Source organism: Odontomachus brunneus, unplaced genomic scaffold (assembly GCF_010583005.1).
Source record: "Odontomachus brunneus isolate Ranch 3 - 2012 unplaced genomic scaffold, Obru_v1 Obru_scaffold_042, whole genome shotgun sequence".
Lineage (NCBI taxonomy): Eukaryota > Metazoa > Arthropoda > Insecta > Hymenoptera > Formicidae > Odontomachus > Odontomachus brunneus.
The window spans coordinates 1,639,687-1,649,849 of record NW_022639492.1 but is presented as its reverse complement, the minus strand read 5'-3'; the positions used below and the strand labels follow the sequence as shown (position 1 = coordinate 1,649,849).

Below are 10,163 nucleotides of genomic sequence, written 5' to 3'. Positions count from 1 at the left end.
CTTTTTATGCAAAATGTACAATTTTATTTATTATTTTATTAGCACGTAGAGTTTATATGTACTAAAAAGTTTAAATAGTGCATTTAATAAATTTTTTTATTTTCTTATCTTTATGTCTAATTATTCCTTGAAAAATGTTTAATTTTCCCGAATGAAACTGCAGCATAAACAAAATGACTGAATAAAACTACCGATGCACGTTGCTTTCCCCTCATCTCGTACACGCATGCTCGCTTCGTTTTCACCCATCCCTTCAGTCCCCATCACGAGACGAAAAAGAAGAATAGCGAGTCCCGGAATCATCTCTCTATCCTTTAGATCTTTGCACGCTGCCTCTTAGGGTAGGGGCCAGGGATACTATTCCGTACACACTTACCGACAACTGTCGGATCGGTAGACGTCGTTGCGCAGCTTTTCTATGGTATAAAAAAGCTGCGCAACGACGTCTACCGATCCGACAGTTGTTGGTAAACGTGTACGGAATAGTACCCCAGTCTATTCTATAAGTCTATGGTTACGCCATACGTTTGGTCGACACCGATTTTCACACTGTTCGATGCGCCATCTGCAACCATTTTTGAGGTGGAACTACGTTCCCTATGCCCATTTTCAAACGCTGCCGATAAAGTGTCGATTTGTTGCGTGTCCATTCTACGCCCATTTTCTGGCGATTCGTGTCCGTGCTAAGCGCATTATTGCGTGGTTAAGAACATAGACAGTCCATGTTCGGGCATAGAATGTACACGTAACAAATCGATACTTTATCGGCAGCGTCTAAAAATGGGCGTAAGGAACGTAGTTCCACTTCAAAAATAGGTGCAGATGGCGCATCGAACAGCGTGAAAATTAGAAACTTGAGTAGAGATTGGACATAACGGGGCTCCGCGTGATTGGTGCACGTAATTTTTGCCCACTAAATGACAGCGCCAACATAAGTAGAGTGAGAAAAAATATACTCGTCTCACTCTACTTATTGCATTAGTGCAGCAGTGCAGCGAAAAAGTACAGACCACGCACTTCTTACGAGCTCACATATTGGCGGCCGCTATTTTGTGGGCGCTTTGTCCAGTCTTTCTTGAAGGGTCTCTAGGGTTGCGTTCGGTTTCACGCATTATATGCGCATTGTCTACAATATACGTAACACGAACTATAGATAAATGCGCACATATGCGTGAAACGGAACGCGGCCTAATGAAAATCGGTGTCGCAATTTTGCTGAAAAGAAAATCAGAATTATAGCACTTCTAGTATTAGAGTGCACCCGGGTAGGGAATCTGAACGTACCCTAATAGGAGGAAGAAAACAGGCGCGGCTCACCGCGCGCGGTTTCTAGTTATTTTACCACGTTCGCGTACCGCGCTACATCTAATTACACCCTAACCTATTTAGGAACGCTGTTGGTAGTACTGACAGTACTTGCAGTAAATAACGGAACGCAACCATACGTTATTTGCTGTATTATCTGTATTACTTGAAAAGTTGTTACTTTGCGTAACACAATCACTGAATTTTTCACGAATAATTAATATGTTCGAAAGAAAATTGAAGGCACTCGGTTATTTTGAATGGGACAAAGTTAACGCAAACAGTGAGTAACTTCTGTCATATAACCTGCAAGACATTTATATTTTTCTATATATATTGCATAATTAATATTTACATATAAAACTGTATCATTTCTTTTAATAATGTATATTGCAATATTTTTTTCTTGACGTCCTTATATTTAGTTAAACATTGAATTTAACAGATGTTAAGTATGGCTTGATCTCACGTAATAAACTTGTGAAATAAACAAATACTCATCAGTAGACATAATGGATATATTTCAGATAATCAACACTTTAGGAAAGTGATTGTATGGTTGGAAGATCAGAAAATACGCCATTACCCAATAGATGATCGTAAGCTATTGAGAGACATTACTTCCTCAGAATGGCCAAAGATATTTGTGAAATATTGTAATGATGTCAACTGTCCAGTAACTACGAATACAATGGATCAATTAGAATGGTTCATAGGATATGCAATTTGGTTAGAGTTTGGAGATGATTGTAAGCATGAATCCATTTGGCATAATGCAAAATCATAAATATAACAGCTATTTACGAGACACAAATTTAGAGAAATCTATTTAACTAAGAAATAAAGAAAAAGAGAATACACTTCTTTAAAAATTTCTTTTCTCTAGAAGGATTTTTCTAGAGAAGAGTTTAACTGAAAAATAGATAATTTGATGAAATATGTAACTTATCCCATTAGGTCCAAAGTATCAAAAAGTTATAGGAAGCAAGGCTAAAGTGACTAATAAGGAAGCTAATGTGCCTAATGTCAAGTCTGTAAATCCTCTAGATAATTTAGATTGTAAGTAAACAAAGTGTAATTGACAACAGTTCATATAAGAATATTGTGTGAACAACTAATTAATATTATATATTTTTCTCCCATTAATTTCAGTCGACAGTAATGCTTTCAAGGTTGGAGTTAGCTCAATAGCAAAATTATTAAGAGTACCGCAACATTCTGACCATCTTGTGACATTACAAGCATGTAGCAAGCTCATATGTAATAAGTTGAATGCAGAGGTTAAGCAACCCACTACCATTAAGGGTAAACCCCTAACGGCAATGGCTGTGGGGCCTGGCTTTAATATGGGCGACAAAATGCTAGACAATGCCGCCAGAGGCCTTTCTTTGCTGTACATTCAGGATCTAAGGAATCTCCAGACAAAGATTAACGAGACGATTGTCGCTGTACAAAATATAACGGCTAATCCGAAGACTGACACGAAGTTGGGAAAAGTTGGTAAATGAAGAACTGGTCCTATGATTTATTTTAGAAAGGCGCCTTCAATATTTTCCAACGAACAATATAATAGACTGTATCATGAAATCAGAAGAATATTCTGGAGTATATATACGTGTCGGAAATTTGTATATCGTCAAATAATATCCGTCGTAATTGTAATGTGAGCATTATTAATTTATTTCTACACTGTCGGCACGTCAAGTTTCCGAATATGTCAATTTTGCAAAGGAATATGATGTAGTGTTTATTGCTCGCTCTACAGAATCGATATTTTTCACGTGTTATCTAAGCACATCAGGTATCACTGTAACAAAGAATACTCAGCTTGTGCAAAAATAAAAACTATCCTGTTAACTTATTTATACTCCATAAATAGATTTAAAAACATTTGAGTAATAAGTCACATCACATCAGAGTATAATCTTGTTAATTTATTTAAAAATCAGTGCACAGGCGAAATTTGTAAATCGTGAAAATCGTTTCGTGTTTAAAGTTGTTAGTCGCGAAATATATGATCGTATCTAAATAAAATTCACGTCAACTATATCGCGAAAAATATATATTTTTTAAAAGAATAAATTATGAATTTATTTAATATACATATATCATGTAAAGGTAAATTATTCAGGTAAATGCATTTGAAATCCATTTGGTTTTACCTTGTCATTTTTTTCCAAATTAATACCTTCGCTACCTGCGTCACACAGATGTGACGCACCAGTCTCTCACTTCAAATTTATCTTTACTCAAAATTTTCAATTTTACTTAACATGGTCGCTACCAATGTTGCATATGTATGACATTTTTCTTTGTATATTCATATACAAAACAAATCAAATCTGTTTTACATAATTACATAAAAATAAATATGATATGGTCTGTGGAGAGAATTCGCCAAATAAACCGTGGTGACGAACATGTTAAATAATTAATTGATGTATATAATTTTAATATAATAATAAATGGTAACCGAAGGTTTTGAGAGTAGATTAGGCCAATATAACGAAAGAACTGTCTCGTACTTCCATCTTATTGGCCTTATACTCTAAACGCATTACAGAGAAGAACTATCGTATATATGTTACACATACATTTTCATATAAACGCATATCTCTACGAGTTAAGAATGATTGTTAGAAAAATTATGTCTCATCACACAATCACATCACATCAGATAATTAATATGACGGAATTTTTTATATAAGCATATCTGTGTGATTGAACATAAGCCATAAAGTATGTATATAATGCCAATAAAGAGACGTGATCTCTCTTGTAAACGCGTACATCGCGTTCGTCAATGTATTTTTACGTAATGTATTTTATGTAAGATTACCCGCTTGCGCGCGACTCCTTGATTTTATTATCGGTCTGGTATTCACTAGAATATACTAAAATCCGTTAAATATAAATTACTACATTATATGTAAGAAGATACGAATATGGGAATGTGTGTGTATAATAAATTATGTTTTCTTACATACTCGAATTGTTGAGAAAAGTTTTGTGTAGAGATACTGGAAGGCGACTTTTTATTCATATCCGCGCGAGTTAAAGTACTTTTTCGCGAAGATAGAAGTATCACAATTTCTTTATGTGCTAGAGAGACAACCTTCTCCATCTGGAACGTGTATAACGGCTGCGCGGGAGTAGTAACAAGTATCTCTTGCTTTCCAGTAGCTCTGATACATTATAGGCGAGTATAATATAACAATACTAACAAATCTTAAAATGGTAAAAAGCGTATTTCTATGTACATATTATCGAGGATTGTATCATCATTCTCTGATTTCTTTTTACTCTTAAAAGCATATTATTCGTTTGTAAATATAAACGTGTAATAGCAAGCACCATGCATTTGCTATTGGCTGTGTTTCGTTAACTGTCAATGTATTCGTACATTATACAATATATATTCGTCACTCAATATTTCTTTATTGTAATTATCTTAAAAACTCCATATGCCTCCTTAAAAACGCAATGCCTCGTTATTCGTTTTTCTAAAGAAGGAAAATGTCTCATTATATTTATACTAATGGAATTAAGTAATCTAAAGGGAACTGAGTGTATGTACGTATGTGTGTATCGTAAAATTATATATATTTATAAAAATGCGACACAAGATTGAGTTATCACAGAATTTGTGAATATCAGTTTCGTCAATATCAATGTGGCGTCTTGAGCACGACTCGTACACCCTATCTATTCTCTCTTTTCAGTATCATGAAGGATTTTCATAAGAAGCCTGTGATGTGATATGTTCAAGTACGATTTCTATTTTGAGACTTTGCTTAATTTATTATGTGAACACTTAAATGTCATACAATTTACACGATTTCTTCCTGTCATCACAGTTTTGGATATCACGTTAGAAATCCAATTATGTATATCTCATTTTGTTTATTGGAATCTCACCGAGATGAGAATGAGACACGTAGTAATATAATAACGATTGTAATCGTTAAAATAATAATAACGAAATATTCTTTTCTCGGATGCACATCATCGAATTAATAATTGACAATTTATAATTCTATTCAAGACAATATTTCAAATGTACGTATCTGTATTATATGAAAATCTGTATAATATTTATTGTTGAAAGCAGTTTCTAAAAAGCAAGTCTATTATATAGAAATGCCAATAAGCATAATTTGAAATAATTTAAATATATTCTCTATGTATTCTTTGTAGTATTAAAGAGAGATAAGAAGAGATTTTTTTTAATCAGCGCATATTCTAATGTAGATTATGCTTGATCTACTTAAGGCACTCTATACTGAAGCTTCATCGTGTAATACATTATCAGAATCATTACGAGATAGTTCGGCAGAGTATATTTTCTGGCTGTAAGCCAGGGTGGCGATTCTCAACGTCATGCGAATGAGATGTGCATACGAAAATTCTATAGTTCACGTTACGTATATCATAAATTTTCGCATGCGTACTTCATTCGCACACCGTCAAGAATCGGACCCCAGATCTTAGTTTTACAACTTCACCATCTTGATGAAGACGATCCATTCGTGACATGGAAAAGAAATTTGAATTACATGAATGATTTGTACTGGCAACTTAATACAAAGTTCTATACAAGTATTATACGAATACCTCTGGAACAGGTGCTTTGATTGATATATCATACAGCTTTAAACACTTCAAAATACTCGAATCTTATGCGTATCGAGTCCAGCTGTGATTCATGTAAAGCTCAGCTTTACTTCAAAACTCTTAATTTGACTTAAGGATCCCAATCAATAAGAACAATGTAATGTGCTTAAGTAAAAAAGTGAGCAATTTCATAAACATGTAACTTCTGTATACATCACGGTAACAGCAATTGCACGCATAACGATACACAACAGCACATAACCAACATAAACAAATGTCGTAACAGATGGTTATCCGAGTTTAAAACTTTTGTGCTATATTCGCGCGTTTCCTCGCGCAATAAATTATAATACGCGTCTTATTTGACTCTGGCGGATTTGTTGGGAAACTAGGAAAGAGAGTTGTTTTCTTTTTTTCTTTCTTTCTTTCTCTCTTCTCTATAACAGTATAAAATAACATGTAGATGGTTACGAAAGTCTACACCTATCTCTGTTTCCAGAAGGCACTGGTTGTAATTCCCGTCTGCTCCTCTCCTCGTCCTGCATGGATGCCTGGAGGGCTCTAGCTAACGCCTCGTCTTCGCTCATCGTTCCTTGAAGCCTGCGAAACGAGTTGCCGTTACCGCTGCTCTGCGACACCGTCGTCTGAGCTTTCTTGTTCAAAGATTCCAGTCTGCGCAATCTTAACGCCTCCTCTGCCCCGATGCAAGCGTGATCGGTGGGGTGTCTGTGCTTGAGGCAGAAATTTTCACCGCACTCGCTGCACTTAACTTGTACCATCTCCTTGACCTTGCATCCCTTCGATGAACACTTATTGGAGAATATCTTCCCACGATTCTTGCCGAAGTCCGCCTGACAATCATTGTCCATGTGCGATCCCACGGCCAAGTCGGGCGGGTCACCGCGTTTTATCGGTATAGGAACGTTGCACAACGGGCATACAGGCACCTGCATGTCCTTCTTGTACGCACTGGGGCAGCTGTGACTTGTGTATGTGATGTGATCCGTGCAGAAGATCTCCCCGCAGGCGTCACACTTCAGTGGTAAGAAGTCCAAGCGGTTGCAGGTACTCTCTGAGCAGTGCTCTCCTAGGTTTGGAAACTCCATCTCGGTCACCCTACGATATGCTTTGTAAGAGATTTCTGTAACAGCAGTGTGACAAATGGATTAGATCGACAATCCTACTTTCTGCAGGAGATTATCTTTGATAATTTTGAGGACTGAAGATATAAGCCCTATTCTTTTCAGCTGAACTGAGGTAAAAATTTTGATTTTTAAATATGAATATTTAAACTTCCAACACAAAGAATATGCACTCACACACACACACACACACACAATATATATATATAGAATATAAACAATACATGCATATACTCTACAACAATATTCAATACATGCATATACTCTATATTGAAAGATTAAATATTCATATTTAGAACCCAAAACAATAAGAATGTTCAGGATTACATATGTATACAAGCATTAATGCTTTTATCTTAATATTGAAATAGAATTTTGTTCCTTTCCCTTTCAATGCTAGTTTATATACTTGTTTTATTCTAAAGACAAAAATTGAACTAAAATAAAAGTACCAATACCTGGACATATACCTAACTCTGGACATTCTGATTGTTTTGGTCTTTAAATACGAACATTTAAATTTTCAATATAGAATATGTATATTCTATATTGAAAGTTTGAAATCAGGTTTGAACCAGGTTGAGCTAAAAATAGACTTCTGATTGACAGCATATGATCGTCAATTTTGAAGATACTGCAAATCTAATTTACAGCGTACGAGCGACGTGGTGAATTGTGCGACGACATACCTTGACTCAGCCAAAATGAAACTACTCGTGATACGTGTTTCTGCGTGTTTTCCCGTTGACGTGACGAGACTTCTCTGAAGTCTCTCTTCCGTATCGCACAAATTTACGAATTCAGACGTCGCTAGAATTTACGAGAAATTTTCTTGTATATTCGGCAAAGGATCCACCAGAGGACAAACCCGACAAAAACTCCACACGGCAACAATCGTATATGTCATACACTGATGAGGCAGCACGTGTACCTCTTTTATATATCCTTGCGTGGTGGTGGAAACCGATGACCAACGATGATTGACGATTTTCAGTCTTGCATATCCCTCGGAGAATATACTGGAATATACTAGAATGTCATCGAGATTAGGAGGAAGCAGAGATGAAAAGAGAACGATCGAGGGTGACGCGAACGCGACAGTCGCGTTTTATGCGGAGGCGCGAACAAATCGAAACACCCGCGAGACTCAAACGCGGATATGTTTGACAGAATGAGATTTGAAAGCTGTCATTCATCAGGGGCTGTTATTCGCCGTATTCTTGACATATATTCTTGACATATTCGAACACTGAGTACGCTTTTTCGATTTTCAAGCTAAACTTCGTTTTACGGGATGCTCATATAAGAAAAACAGATTCAAAAAGATGTCCTTAACATTCGAGTATGCGTCAAGAATACAGCCTCAAGAAATTTCGCGTAAAAGAAACTTCAGAAACGCGCACACAGCGTGAAAATGTCGTTCCCCATCAAATTTACCTCGGCGGATTTTTCTCGGCAGTTTTTTCGCTTCGGATCGTCGTATACTCGTGTCATTCTAATGATGTCGGAAAATGCGCTGCAGAATGTATTATTTATATTTACAAATATTTATGTGACGGATCATGTTATTTCTACACTAAAGTCGCTCTAATCAGAGTTTGGCTACAACGCACGGTTTCGTCAAAATCCTGCGAGAAAGAGAGACATATTTTCAATCTCTCTCTTTGTCTATCTTTTCTTAATCTAATCTAACCTAAGCTACTGCCATAGAATTTAGCTCGATCCGATATCTTTTGGCTGCGCAAATCGGTTAAAGATTTCAAGTTTTAAGTTGAGAACAAAAAATTAACGATCTTATTGTATTGATTTGAGACAATCTGATTTATATTGGATGGCTTTACGAAATCACTTTACATTACAAAAAGGTCAGAAATTTATGATTAAGGATCTTAGTGCATGTGTAGGGGATGTCGGATGGATTGCTAAAAGTCTTAATTTTGGCCAATGTAAACGGAATTCACAATATTGGCAATTGCGGGCGAGATTTTTACGAATTAGCATTCTTCATCGTGATAATCGTTTTATATAATTGTACAATTTGCGCTCTCAGAACTGGACGGTAAGAAATGCGTGTAGCGTTATTCGAACTGCTTTTCTGAGTTTATTCGAAACATAGCGTTCAGAGTATTTAAAAGTGGATCGTATCCAAAACTGATCGATGATGTCATCTTTTTTTTCGATTATCTTCAGACTCTCCGGTCTTTAATCCCAACAAACAAGATAACATTAAATGACGTCTTATGCCCATTTTTACCATCTCCGGTTACCTTAACTACTGGTTAAATGTGCATGATTGGTGATTGGTTAATCTTGCTAAATGATAAGTGCGATTGGTCAGTTCCAACGGAATAACTAGCCGGTTAAGATAACCGGAGGTGATGAAAATGACGTATTATTCACGTCTCTAACGTCAATAATACGTCGTTAAGATGTCATTTGACGTCATCTTGTTTGCTGGGATAATAGGCCTGTGCTGGGATTCTGTAACTCGTTATTGGAGTTAACGATAGTTTCGTTATCATTGTGCAGCTTTTCTACAGTATACAAAAGCTGCGCAACGATAACAAAACTATCATTAACTCCAATAACGAGTTACAGAATCCCAGCACTGGGGCCCTATTCTTGAAATAGTTGCGTATACATAAGTTTTACTGCGCAGGTTTAATGATACTATAAAATAGCTGCGCAATGAAACTTACGTATACAAATTACGTATTAAAAATTTCAAAAATATGGGCCCTGTTCTTTGTAGCTGTACTGCTAAACTGATGCAATATATAAATAAAGAGTTATATATATATATATATATATATATATATATATATATATATATATATATAAAGAGTATATGTATATATAAAGAGTTGGTCTGTTCCTTTCAGCTGCTGAACCGATGCAATAAGTTAGAGTGAGAAAACATATGTTTATCTCACTTTAACTTATTGCACCAGTTCGGCAGTGTAACTGAAAAGAACAGACCATGAGACAAATATACGTTTTCTCACCTAACTTATTGCACTAGTTCAGCAGTGCAGCTACAAAGAACAGATTAATACGCAATTCACAGAGCCGCTTTTCCTCGTTTAAATCGCGCGCTCTAGA

General features: G+C 35.9%; 2 protein-coding genes across 3 annotated transcripts; one reads left to right on the top strand and one right to left on the bottom strand.

Moving 5' to 3' along the window:
* The first annotated feature begins 1,391 nt into the window (after positions 1-1,391).
* Positions 1,392-4,291, top strand: LOC116844528 (RNA transcription, translation and transport factor protein). The gene is made up of 4 exons (XM_032816160.1): positions 1,392-1,588; positions 1,833-2,054; positions 2,263-2,364; positions 2,458-4,291. Exons 1-4 carry the CDS (start codon positions 1,528-1,530, stop codon positions 2,811-2,813), a joined length of 741 nt encoding a protein of 246 aa, XP_032672051.1. The 5' UTR covers positions 1,392-1,527; the 3' UTR covers positions 2,814-4,291.
* Positions 3,219-8,165, bottom strand: LOC116844529 (AN1-type zinc finger protein 2A). Of its 2 annotated transcripts, XM_032816161.1 has the most exons (3): positions 7,993-8,163; positions 7,751-7,871; positions 3,219-7,060 (listed from the first exon to the last, which is right to left on the bottom strand). In XM_032816161.1, exon 3 carries the CDS (start codon positions 7,023-7,025, stop codon positions 6,387-6,389), a length of 639 nt encoding a protein of 212 aa, XP_032672052.1. In that variant the 5' UTR covers positions 7,026-7,060; positions 7,751-7,871; positions 7,993-8,163; the 3' UTR covers positions 3,219-6,386. The 2 variants fall into 2 exon arrangements, with proteins under 2 accessions (XP_032672052.1, XP_032672053.1); XM_032816162.1 differs by lacking the exon at positions 7,751-7,871 and having other exon boundaries at positions 7,993-8,165.
* Between the last annotated feature and the right edge of the window lie 1,998 nt (positions 8,166-10,163).